The following is a 13,846-nucleotide window of genomic DNA, read 5'->3' as shown; positions in this document are numbered from 1 at the left end:
CCAAGAAAGAGAAATTATATACATATATGCTTATGTATAAATATATATAAAAGCACATACCAAAGTGAGCAGGTGAGTAAGCCCAAAGAATGTGTTCTTTAAAATATTTATGTTTTACTCTGCAGTGGAATTTCACCAATCCCCTTTCTTTTTCCTATTTATTCATTTTCTGTGCCATTTACTTGAAAGTGCCTAGGAAACTTGCCAGCAAGAGCTAACATCTCTTTGAAGTAACAGGATCAGAATGTCATGGTATCACTGCAGCTTTTTAGGGTGGAATTTGGAAGTCTTTGTTTCGTGGCACGCTTTCAACTTTATGCAGAATACTTTCTTAGCTGAGGCATTTGGCAGAGCACTCTGCATGACTCAGCAGCAGATCTCCATCTCAGATTTTGGTCATATTAATATCAAGTTTATTTTTTACTTGAACTCATACATATTTATCATTTCAGCTCTCTTTCATGCTGCTGGGCTTTCTCTTGTTCCAATGCCTTTCTCTCCAGCTACTCTAGCAAAGCTACATGGCATGCTCCACATTCAGTCCTGGGGGATGGGAAAAGAAATCAATTACTGCAGCCTTTTTGTTGTTGTTGTTGTAAATACAGATAATTCTATCCTGTCTGTCTTTAATTTTGGGTTACCCATGGAGAACAGTGCAAATCCTTCAATGTTCAGGTTCTGTAACACCAGGTACAAATCTGGAAGGCTGTTGAATTTGTTACTAATGCTAGCCATGCAATCTTTCTTAGTACACCCACTTGTTACTCATGCAAGTAATTGTACTGACTTGAAAGAGGCTTTCTCTAGGACAGGACCTGGCCTGTAGTCACCTCTTTGTTACAGACCTCATCACATATTCAGCCTGACTCTGAAAAAGATGGGGAAACACGCTCACCCTGGCACATGCAGGCTGAAGTACTGATGCTCTGGCCAGCTTCTACAGTACCTCAAGTTAAGAATTGAAGAGTGGTTATTTTTCTCTGTAGTGAGAAGGGAACGGGTCAGGTGAGCAGTCTGAACAGCCTATAATCACCCTAGAGGTTTTGCCTAGCTCCTTAAGGAAGCAGAGAGGACCTCGTGTGTCTTTCAACTTCCTTGCCTCTGCTCTCCACCAGCTCTGGACTGACCACAGCACTTATGTCTCCTGTGGAGTGACTTTTAACTTTGTGTGTCACTTTTAAAACTTTTTTTTTTTTTTTTTTTTTCTTGATGTTCTGTGAGTCTCCCTGATGTCTTAGCCCAATTGTCTAACACTTATTTCTCCATATCGCAAATGTCACCAAGAACTTTGGTTTTCTACCATTGGTGCCACCTGCAAGAATGACAAGTTACAACTGGAGTTTCTCAGCAAAATGAAGAAAACATGAATTTGAACAGCACTGTGAATAGTTAGTTTGCAAATATTTTTAATGGGAGACAGGAGTATCAATAGCTGAAATGTTCTTCAGGGTTGGTTTTCCTTCCTAAATTTTAATTTGTCCAGCCATGTTCTTAAATGACAATTCTGAGTAGGCGTTTTGATGGAATGGTGCTTCCACTTAGGAATACACAAATCCATAATTTTCTGTGGAATACATGCTCCTAAACCACTTGGGTGAATTTGCACATTCCTGATGTTTCTCCTGGTTTCAGCAATGTTGTAAATTACAATGTACTACTCACCTATGAATTACACTTCTGCACTTACAATGCTTCCTTCCTTTTCTATTCACAAATTTACTAGCTTAATCTGTTTATGAAATGTTATGTACTTAACATATATATATATATATATATATATTTTTTTTTTTTTTACAAGTGACCAAATTAGCATGGCAAAACACTCCACGATGCTGATCTAGCATTTTAGAACCCAACCTCCAGATGACAGGTTTTCTAAATCATTGAGGACTAAATGGAAGATGGTGGCTGTAAACTTTATCTGTATCTGGACTCCTTGGCTGCCATTTAATAAACATGCACAGTAGTTGTGCAAACCTTTTAAACAATTTCCAGAGCTAACAAACTTATTGTGCCTATTTGTTTAAGTATTTTAAGATAAAAGACTTAACCTGATCAATAATTTCCATATTGTAAGCTGTATTTTTTTTTTTAATACATATTTAAACTCTGTGTAGAATCCATTTTTTTCCCATTACCTCAAACATGCATTTGTTGGAGGTACTTGGGTGAGGAAGATAAAGGGGAGGTTATGGAAACTTTTAATCTTTGAAGACAGATGGTTGGCAAGTTTTTAATACTCTTAATCTTTAATCTTATTATTTGTCTTTGCCTGTTCTATGGTCTGTGATGTGGATTTCTAACATATTACTTTTACCTGCTAGTCATTATGGTTTTCAGCATACAAATCCTTTAAACCATCTGTTTTGTGCATTCAACTTAAATTCATAGAGTTTAACCTGAAAGAAAAGAGCCTCATAAAAAGATGTGGGCAAATCTGAAAGATGCTTGCTGAAAATACATGAACAGCATACAGTGACAGTCAAAAATGTACAACTTAAGAGCTAGGAAGAAAAAGAAAAAAAAAAAAAAAAAGAGAGAGACTTTATAATTCCCTTTATAAATTGGAAACTTGAAGGCAACATCTTGAAAACAATTGGATACTTTACTATTGCAGCACATCATGAACCCAATGAAATTGTGACCAAGAGATTTTGAGGTCAGGAACCTGACATGATTGAAAACAATCATCCATATAAACACTGATAATACACAGGACAGCAGCTCAGAATCTTTGAAAATTTACAGGCCACAGGTCTAAGCTAGTGTATGTGATGTTGATGTTATTGCACTTTTTCCCTATTGTTTTGTGCAACGTGCTGGTGGCTCCTTGTGGCTCTCAGGGATGGCAGAAGATTGTATGGGCATAGTGTCCTGTGTGCCACAGACCAGGAATCATTCCTTTTATTTGGCTGTATGTGTAGCCATAAAACCAGAAACAAAACCAAAAGAAAAGGCAGCTCTCTGTTGGAATGTCTGTGAGGTGTTACTGCATGCTGGGCCATTCTGAATACTGCTTATACAGTCAAAAGATTGATTTTGATTGTTTGCTGAAATAAAGGCCTGCTGGGTTCTGCAGCTAATGGTATGCAAGAGGTTGATGTGAGTTCAGACTTTAAGCCTTTGACTTCTGTTCAGAGGATGAAGTACCCGCTTCCAGCTGGAACGTCCATGAAAGTCTTTGCCATGATTCTGGTCCAAGGCTCTTTTTGTCACCAATGAACTCCATAAAAAGGCACCAAACCCATTGCAGAGTTCATGAGGCTGGATGAAACTAAAATTTGCAACTCCCATGCCCAAGGGCATAAACCATATTCAAACAGCATGAGAGTGCTATAGCTATTAATTCGTAAGCATTACTATATACATAATAATTAAAAGTGAGGAATTCCACTGGAAACGGGACTGATGAAATCTTTCTTGTTTTTTCTTCTTCTTTTTTTTTTTTTTTCTTTTTTTCTTCATGTCTGCCCCAAGGGTGAATTCTTATGTGCATTCTTGGTATTTAGTAAAGGTAGTCGAGCTGCAGTCTTTCCTTTACAAGGGGAAATGAGTAGGCTCTCTGTCCTCTTCCTGGTTGCCTGCTGAAATTTGTAGGAGCTCAGTATCTTTGAGCCTTATCTGGCTCTGTCATATTTGATTGAAATTGGCCATTGGATGCAGAAGTTACTGAGTGAATGGACAGGGAGACAGATGTGCATGTTCACACAAACATCCACACAAAGAAACGGTCATGCATTTCCTTGCACTACTCATCTAAGAAAATCTTCCTCTGATGGACACTTTTCATTAGTGTCCTCAAATTTCTGTCACCTTTCTCTGAGGATGGAAGAATTGCTAACTTGGGAGAGTAACAAACGGGCCGCTTAAGTTACCTGGCATGGCAAACTGAGCACTCCAGCAGTTCATCATCTAAGTTGCCAAGTGCTCTTGTTGAAATACCTAGTAAAGGGAGTGACGTATTAAAATTTGCAGTCATTTTGAATAGATTTAGAGTAAACATCTGCAGCTTGGCTAGACATTTAAGTAACTGTACAGCTGTGCAAGAACAATTTTGTTCCAATTGTCAATCCCAAGCAGAAAATTCAGAAACAGATGCAATTACCAGATAGTACAGCCAATGTTAAAGCTCTTTCAAACTGTGGACACAGAAATGAAAATGATCTGATGGATGTGACCAAAGAAGTCACCACGCAGCAGCTGAAGCCAGCACCACCTCAGTGCGTGCTCTTAACTTGCCCCATCTGAGGATTTACAACAGCAGGGAACAAACTGGCACCTGGAGCCGGAGTGAACTCAGTTCAAACACGTAACACTACGGTGCTTCAAGTCTTAAGCTGCTGCAGCTGAATCCTGCCTGCCCTGTGCTCATAACTCATGCTAACCCTTGGATTTTAGGATACTTAGAAAAATGTCAGCTCCTGAGTGGAAAAATGTTTTCAATCTTTGTATCGCAAGTGGCATTTAGTGTTTTCTGTGCTCAGGACAGTGTGTCATTGATCAGGTGTATTATGGGTCATGACCCTTTGCCTTGCATCACGTATGTAAAAGTTGCAGCTTTAGAACAGAAAAGGAAATGACAAATGTGTTCAGATGCATTCTGGAGGCTACTGGTTTTGTAGCAACTCTCCTGCTAAAAGCCTCATACGGGTTTTTGCCTCAGCACCAATAAGCACAGGCTCTGCCTTGATAGAACCACTCTTTTTTTAGCTATGTGTAAGCAAAGTACTAATTCCTGGTGGGTTATTAGGGGCTATGTGACGGGGCAGCCCTTCAGCCCGGGGCTGTAAGGCAGCGCGGGGGCACCCAGAATTCAGCTCCCAGCGGGTTTGGCTCTGTCGGTTGTCCACACGCGCTGTGACGGGGTTCAGGTCCTTCGTCGCAGCGCGTCCCCACGGATGTGCGGGGCGCAGGGCCCCGCTCCCCGAGGCGGTCTGAGCCGTGCCGAGCTGTGCCGTGCCGTGCGGTCCCGCCCCGGCTGCTGCTCCGCCTCCCGGCCGCGGCGGCTGTCACGGGGCTCGGGGCCGCGCCGGGCTCCTGCGGGGCGGGGGCGGCGCTGCGCGGGGCCCCGCGGCTTCCCCTCGGCGTGGCGGCCACCGCGAGCGCCCGGCGGCACCCGGGCCCCGCCACCATGTTCAGGCGGATCCTGCAGCGGGTAAGGCGCCCGGCGGGGAGACGCGGGGAGAGGCTCGGCTCGGCTCGGCTCCGCTTCCTGCTGCCGGCCGGGCTCGGGGCGGGGGACACCGGCCCGGCCTGCTTGGCCGCCGCCGCTCCCTCTCCCTCTCCCGCCGGCCTGGCGGCGCCGCGGGGGCGGCTCCGTGCCGAGCCCAGCCGGGTCGGGGCCTGCGGGGTCCCCGCCCGGCGCTGGGCAGAGGCCGCGGCTCCTCCGGAGGCTCCCGAGCCGCCCGCGTCCATCTTGCATCCCCGGAGCCGGCTGAGCGCAGGGCGAGCCCCGCGGCCCGGAGGCTCCCCGGGCGGCTGCCGGGTGCTGGGTGCTGGCTGCGCCCCGCGGCTGCCGCAAGGAGGAGCGGGGGCTGCCGGGCGGCCCAGGGGACTTCACGGTGGCTGCTGGCCTCAAGCACGTGTCCCAAGTTGGCTGCTCCGTGCAGCCTCACGGGGGGAAGGTTGCCCCCGGTGTGCACGGAGAGCTGGTGGGAAGGCGCACCAGGAAGCAGGGAGACCTCGGCGTCGGTCTCACTAAATGCTGCTGGCGTTTAACCAGGTGTTTTGTTGGTTCTGAGATGTAGCAGGCCTTTGAGGAGAGGTTATGCGATGTGCAAAACACCTCGGTACAAGGGAGATTTGCCCCTGAGTGATAAGTTTAGCTGAAAACCTAAAGTCGGTATAAAAGTTTTCAGGTATTAGAAACAGCCGTTTTCAATGGAAATTTTAAACAAATAACCGTCCCCCAGGGGTTCCCAAAATTGCAGGATTATAGCAGAGCCAATTGCTAACAGAGGTGAAACAAAACTGCCCCAAAATAAATAAGGAAATGGCAAAATTTGCAAGGGCCTTTTGATTGGTGCAAATAACTATGCTTTTAAAAAATCCCTATTTCATAAAAAACCTTTTCAGTAGAAGTAGTGATTGTACGCATAACCTCACACATACTTTTGTGACCCACAGTCTGCAGTTGGCAAAGTGGGAGGATAACTTCCGATGTGCTTTGGTGCTAAAAGTGAGCCTCTGGTTGCTGTCAAATTTGTGCACAGAGAAAATAAGTATTAAAATCTTTCCTATCTCTGAAGCAGTGATTTGAAAGCGGGGGGATCCTCCTCTTGGTCCTTCCCTGTGTGGCATCAATGTAACTGGTTAAAAGAGAAAAAACAAACCCTTGAAAAAACAATCCTTGCAGTCACTGAAACATTGTTTCTTACATAAGTTTTTGTTTTGTTATTGGCTTGTAGGCAACAAGTAAACTTCTCCCTTAAGGTGTCTTTTTGTGGTTCAGAGACTGGCATCAAGCTGTAAAGGAGGAAGACCAAAACTAAAAAGATGCTGTTTGCAGTTTCAGTCACTTACTTGACATTCTGGTTCCTGACATTTTGAAACATCAGATGCTTCTTTTTACACTCTTCCTGTTGGCTGATGACCTTTTTATTTCCTCCACAGTTTAATTTTTGTTTTTAGAAGAATACCCTCAGTAACTTTGGCATATTTCTAAAACAGAAAGTATTATGTACTTGTTACTACTGAACATCACTCAGTTTCTTTTTGAAGTTAGAGTCTCAGTGCTGTCTTGAACCAGGACCTCCTTTTAGGTCCTTTCGCTGCAGGCTCTTCCTACATTTTATGTGTTTTCAACGTAGTATCTCAAAGATCCATCTGTTCTGTGTGTTTGCACTGTAAAAAAAAAGTCTTTCATTTAGGCTCTTGTCACTCCTCAGTTTCAGGCATCGTTTGTCATGCTGATCTAGGGAGAAGGTAGTCCTTCCTGAAAGAGGTCTGTGTGGAATGACTGACAGACAACTTTCCTGCCCAGATATTTTGATTTTTATCAGCCCTACTTACACGTATTCCCCGGAGAGCTGTCTGATTACGTTCAGCTCCGAAGGCCCTGTGTGGCCAGTGCTTCCCCTCCCAGCTGGGCATTTACTGGTGGAGCTGGTGACCGCTGCCTCTGGTCAGCTGAAGTAGAGAGCAGAGCCCACTTCTTACGTTCACCAGATACCAAAACTTAGATGGGGGTGAGCATTTCTGTAGGGAGGAGGCATTTATTTTTAGTTCTTGGAAAACTAATTACTTAGGCCTTCTTCTTTCTCAGCTGTCCTATCTTGTGGTGAAGAATGCCTCTGGTGGGCCGGCGTGATTAATGTTTACATTAGTTTTTGCCTTAATCCTTCGTGTTTAGCAGGCTATCTCTACCTGTTAGCCACTGTGCTGTGTTTGGGTGGTAAGATGTTTTGTTTCTAACACTACTTGGTACACTTAGGTTCTTGGCAGGTTTTGCAGGCATTTCTGTATCTCAAGTAGCATGGTTGCCTTTTCTCTTTCTCCATCCTCAGGACTGGAGATATTGACGTGTCTAGGGTGTGTTGCGTCTCATACAGTGCCTATGATTCTCTTTGTTACGTTTATAATTACAGGGCTGGCGCGTTTCCTCAGGTGGGTGCTGAGCCATGGCCGTGCCGGTGCCCTCACACAAGGTGGTGGGGAGGCCTGCTCCGAGGGACGGGACAGGCAGTGTGGTGGGGGGAAGGCTTCGTGCCCCGAGCATGGGAGTCCTTGCCTTTAACGCAGCCGAAAAACAGCTGTCACGCTTCCGAAGAAGTAAACGCTACTACTGTTCTGTACACATGGTGTACTCTGATTCTGGCATGCGAGCTAATTACTTTTAAGTGACGGTGTTATCAGGTGTGCTTAATTAGATTTACAGTGTTTTGAGAGCTGGAAATCTCGTAGGGAGGCCTTGAAAAGATGTTGACTGCAGAACATTGTTTTGAAGTGTGAAGTAGAATCTATCCAAATAAAAAAACTTGCTCTTTTCTTGGGAAGCTTCTGCAGAGAAAAAAATATTTTGAGTTTGTTTGGGCTATAATGTCTTTAAGGGTAGACACAAGCAAAACAGAGGGATGAAAAATGCACTGAAAGTTGTTTAATACCAGAGGCTTTTGCTGTCTTATCTTTTTGTTCTTGCATCTTGCTAGTTGCTTCAAGACCATAGTAGGTTTGGGCAGTAATACCCTTATGCAGTATTTAAACCCGTGCTGGAAAAACTATATAAATCTATATTTGTTAAGACATTCTTGAGGCTTAACATATTTTTCAAAGGTTTAATTTATTCTGAATTTAAAACTGCTGAAAGAGCTTCACAAGTGAATGGAGCGTAGCTATAGACAGATAAATGACTGTGCAAAAATGAGATGGTAGAGATCCATATTTATACTCTGTCATTTTAATGTATTAACTCAACTCATTCATTATATAATTTTCTGTTCCTTTACAGAAAACAAGCTGCACTCGTCTTGCTTTCTGTTGTTAATGATGTTTCTTTATATTAGCTTGCAGTTTGGAGAAAACACAGAGAACAACATGATGAAGTTTAGCATGTCATTTCCACAGCTATAGCGCTATGAGTAGAAATGCATGCTTCTCAGCAAAATAAACAAACAGAACTTGGACAACTAGGAAAGAAATGTGTTGGCTTAGAGACTAATTTTGTGTCAGTCTTATATCTCCATGCGTGGCTTTAGGGATCGAATGTTAGTTATGTTAAAATACATATACAGAAGCCTGTGTGATTCATAAGTCATTCTTCTGCTCCCCTATATAGCCCAGAGCTTTATTAAGTAAAGAATAAGAAAGGTAACTGAAAACAGAGAACATCATTCTGGGTCTCTCCCTAGTTCACAAAGTGTGCATCCCATTTGGTATGTTGTTCAATGTGTTATTTATTTTTTTAATGGAACAGGGCATGGCAGTGGTGTGGGAGCCAAGCTTAAACATGTTTCTGAATGTATTTCATCATGGGGTGCTCAATAGAAGGAAAAAGTCCTGATGTATCGGTCCTCCCATTCTTTATTTGTCTGTTGAAGCACATTGAAATTACAGTACAGCTTTAAAGGATAAGTTAGTTGCATTTATGGTCTTGGTCTCCATAACATCCTTCCAAATTTGTATTAAATTTTTCTTGACAGTTTGTATTAGTTATCAGATGGATGCTGTGGTGCATTTCTCCTGATGTGGAAAGGTACTTAATGACCTTTTTCCTTCCCACCCTTCTTTCTTATGCATGCCACTCACGAGAAGTGTACTGACCTTTCTAAATCTAGCTTTGAATCATGCTTTCCATTTTAAAATGAGCACATTGTGGTTTTTTAAAGCGTTAAAAGGATTTTACTAGGTACTGTTTAGTAATTTCTCTCTTTCATATTACATCTAATCAGACAAACCATGCAGTGCCTTTTAGTGTGATTATAGCATGTCTGAGGTGTTTCATACAGCAAGTATTTTAATCAACCTTGTAGTAATAATACAGTAATATATCATCTTTCATCCTCAAGGTTGTAATAATCTCCAGTTTGTGGTGCTAAAACTAGCAGAACTTAATATGCAAGTCTCATTGTGAAACACAGTCCTGCCACACGATAGCTGATGAACTCTGTGCTACTGTGTTGTCTAAGAAGTCACAATATAAAATGAAGAAAATGTTGTTCTTCTGTCTTAGTTGTCACGGGAGGTTCTTGGTTTGGGGAAGAAATGATTGATTCACTATACCGAAAGCATGCTGTCAGGTATTGCAAAAGCAGAGGTATATTCTGCCTGCCTCAATAGATGGTCAGACCATCTGTTGCTCTCATTGTCCAGGCTGTCAACTTTTATTCAGTTTCCCTCTTCTGCTGTCCGAGGCTAGGTATGTAAAGGTATATTCTTCAGTTTTTGGAACTGAAGAGAGGAGCTAAAGGCTTCCATTTGTTGTAAAGGATTACATGTACTGCAGAGGTGCATAGCTGTTAATGCCGACACTTTCTCATCCCATTTCTACGTGTGGATGTAGGTATTGGGACAGATAGGGGTTCAATTTCTCAGCTTTCTGGGGGACAGAGGATCCTTTGTAGCTAATTTCCATACAAAACCCTTTTCATCATGCTCAGATTTTTAAAGCCTTTTGAAAAATTCCTATCATTAAGAAACTGCTTCTGATATCTTGAAATTTCAGCTCCTTTATGGGAGAAAGCTGTGGCACCTGACTTAGTTGTGTTTCTTTATGCAGACATGTATATACATCCTCTTTGGGTTTGTTGTCCTCGCACAACGTGGGTTCACAAATGCAGTCCAACCTCCTGCTGTGGGCAGGCTTGGCTACGAGGTCAGAGTGGGCCACTAAGGCCTGTCCTCACTGTGAAGAAACTTCTTCTTACCTCGAGTGGGAACCTCCCATCTCAGTGATGACCCCAGGAAAGACCAGAATGAGGAGAGATGTTCTCGTAGTTGCTGTCACTAGCTCCTGATAGCTCGCTTCTGTCAGCCCTGCTCACTTCCCTTGGGTCAGCCTATGGAGCCGTTCTAAAATTTAACAGTATCTCGCTGGGTATGAAGTCCTTAATCAGTAAACTTGACGTTTTTATTATGTTTGTTTGATTACAAGGCTGTAGTCTTTATAAGAGGTGAAAAATAGAACCTTCTTTACAAAACACAGCAGGAAAATGTACCTCAGTTTCCAAGTATGGAAAAGCTTTCGTGTTGTACGTATGTTGTAAATCAGGCTGATTTGTCTGAAAAGAAAGGATATATTCCAGAAGGAAAATCGTAAACCAGAATTTTGGAGACACCAAGATTTAGAAACTAAAACTATTTATCAAATTCTGTTCCTCTGTCTGTGGATTTCAATCTTAATATTTTAAATTCTATGTCTTTAATCCCCCTACATTAAATTAGAAATTCCTTTATAACATTACATGTATTTCCAGATGGGCTGGAAATGCTGAAGTCACATTACTTCATCCCATTTTCAGTTGTCATCACGGAATTACATAATGAATTTCTGTTCTTTGTAAAAACTAGGATTGAGTATCAGTATTAAGATAATTTATTTACCAGTGCTTGCTTTATGAATGCTAAACCTTCTGTCATTGGTCAAGCAGTGGAGTTGCGGAGACAAGTAAGAGAAGTTAAATTTAATTTGAAACAAAGTTAGATTTAAATAAGGTTTATAAGCAGTGATCCATCTATCCAATTTTTGAATCAAGTAGTACTTCAAATTTATCTGGAATTTATTTTCTCTGAATCTATGGTTTCAATCAGTAATGTTGTTTTCATTTCCAGCATGCTCATGGGAATTTATTTGTGTAGGTTGTCTTACTGAAAACATGGTTTAACTTAGCCATAAGTTTAACACTTGGGTATTTTTTCTATTTCAAATTACAGCACTAGTGTGCCTTCATGTCTGCTTATCACATCAGCAGGGTCCTTGCTCTTTAATTGTCTTTAATTTTTTGTCTTTGAGGTTGTAGATAAGTTGTCAAGAAAGCAGTATGGTATTGCCACTCCGAAAATGTTTATTGTGTAATTTCTGGTGTTCTATTTGATAGAGAGACCTAATTTAACATCAGAATGAGTGATGTAAGGGCAGGCTTTAGCTTAATTCTTTGTTTCATTTTGAGCGTTCATAAGAGGAAGTGAGTTAAAATCCTTTGCATTTGGTGTCTTCTTGTTGTATAATATATTGAGTCTTGGATAAAAGCTTTGTTGAAGTGTTGCACTGAAAATTAGGTAATTGGTTTGTCAGCTTGTTCATTTCATTACTCTGTGGAGGGAAAATACTTCTCTGTTTTAGTAAATAGAAGAGAGGCTTTTCCACAAGTTGCGTGCCATGCTTTGTTAAATGCAGTCAGCAGACATTTCATCTTTCCTCTCCTTTCTCTTCTAGACTCCAGGCAGAGTTGGGTCTCAGAGCTCTGATTCTGATTCATCTGCCGCACCAGGAAATGCTGTGGATGTCAACAATGAAGGCTCCTCTGAGGTACTGTGCACTGATACATGGATTTGGAGTTGTAAACCTTGTTTCTTGGGTCCATGAAATTGGTGGGCATTCCTTTTGATGCCATACCTCAATTAACAGCTGTACAAAGTAGATACTAGCAAGTGTCATTGCCTAAGAATAGGTCCTTGTTTAAACAAAAAGTGAGGGTAGATGACATAAATGTGTAACTTTTGATTAAAATAATCTAAATGGTCACAAGTAATCCTTCCTGTAATCATAGAGATGAATCATTAAAATTAAAAACAAGGAGACACAGCTTAACACTCCTCATTTATAAATGTTTTATGAGTTTGGAAATACAAGGCTCAACATTTTTACACACTTGTAATTCCTTTTTACCTTGCTTGTGCTAGCTGTAACGTATGTTGGAAATTTCCTTCTCCATGTAAAATAGAAAATGTGTTGATTTTTGTCTGTTTTTTATTTCAAAAAGCTACCAGTTACAAGTCCTATCTATTTTCTAATGTGTTGTATACCATGCTTAGCCAGCAGAATAAGTTGTTATTCTTGCTTCAATCCAATATTACGATGTCTTTAGATTTACAGTGTTGTCAAATATTAACTTTTAAAAATGCAAGCTGACTTCACTGGCTGCTGAAGCTATTTTGTGCTAACATAGCCTGATTACCTGGCTTGCAAATATGTATCAAGCTTGACATACAATTGCAGTGCAAGGTTAATTACTCCTATTACAGCATTAAAGGGAGCAAAGTGCCCTTTCTTACACTGAATGAAGTGTGCGATGATTCAAATACTCCTATGTCTGTTACGATAACCGATAAGAGAACTTTTTTCACTGTACTGTTTAAAATCCTAATTGCCTTCCATCTGTGCATCTGCTTAATTCTTAGCTCTCAAAGCCATATTAGAGTCAGTATAATCAAACATTCATTAATTTATTGCTGCATGTTATACATGTAATGCATTTGTGAGTTCAGTTCTAGTTTGTATGCATATTTACACTGTCCCTGAAGCAAATAAATATTCTTACTTTACAGACTAAAATCTCATTACTTTTATAGTTAACAATGGCACAAAAATATGCAATTAGATAACTGTTCCTTTCCAAAGTTTGACTAAAATTGCACAGCTCTGTTAGCATGAGTGTAATACCACTGACTGTACAGCTGGTGGGTGTCACAAGGTACCTCAGTATTAATGTAGGGTTATCTTCTTGACGTAGGATGTGCTTTAACAGTGTTGGTGTGCCTGCCCTACTGCACCATTAGTTTTTCTTGCTACTGAGTTTAAACTCAAGTCAGGCCAAAGGCTGCTGTGTCACTTTCAGTTGATACTACACAACATATTAAAAAGTATTTTTTTAGTTGTCAATACTTCCACCATCTGCTGCATTAGTTACAAGTAGGGTGTTCTCTTTAGCACACAATTTCCAAATCTGATTAAAACTGAATTCATTGAAGCTGGTGATGGTTTCTCATTTTCCTGAGATTCATGCATTTTGGCATGCAACTTGAGCCTTTCTCTTGGCCTTCCTTTTCCTGTGCAGCTGTCCTAAAATGTTCTCTTTGAGAGAACTTTCTCACCAGAAGCACCTTAGCTAGGCTTTGCGGGATGTTTTCTGTCCTTCATATAGTTACAATCCCACCTGGTTCTCCAGTATTGCATAAAACCAGAAATCTAGTCGACTAGTTTTCATTCCAATTTCTTAACTAGATTTTCTAACTTGTATTTCTGTAAGATTCAAATGGAGAATAATCATTAAATCTGGATAGTTTCTCATGTTTCTTACTCCCTTCAAACCTGGTTGAAATCATTCCTGACTTTTGAGAGTTGTAGTACAAAACAAAAGGAGTGACGAAGGTTGGTTAAATTCAAACTGTTTATTGCTCAACAAGAGCAATA

At 41.3% G+C, this 13,846-nt stretch overlaps 1 protein-coding gene across 2 annotated transcripts in view; it reads left to right on the top strand.

The window, feature by feature from the left end:
• Nucleotides 1–4,999: 4,999 nt before the first annotated feature.
• The window catches only part of EEA1 (early endosome antigen 1), a 76,410-nt gene continuing 67,563 nt past the window's right edge, over nucleotides 5,000–13,846 (top strand). For both annotated transcript variants that reach the window (XM_082784853.1, XM_082784852.1), the window contains exons 1-2: nucleotides 5,000–5,155; nucleotides 11,870–11,962. In XM_082784853.1, the coding sequence (XP_082640979.1) occupies nucleotides 5,132–5,155; nucleotides 11,870–11,962 (117 nt within the window). In that variant the 5' untranslated portion in view covers nucleotides 5,000–5,131. The remainder of the gene's footprint in view (nucleotides 5,156–11,869; nucleotides 11,963–13,846) is intronic.

The sequence above is a fragment of the Aythya marila genome (assembly GCF_965140915.1).
Source record: "Aythya marila genome assembly, chromosome: 1".
In the NCBI taxonomy this organism is placed as follows: Eukaryota; Metazoa; Chordata; class Aves; order Anseriformes; family Anatidae; genus Aythya; species Aythya marila.
The sequence above is the reverse complement of the archived record's forward strand: the minus strand, read 5'-3'. Positions and strand labels throughout refer to the sequence as shown.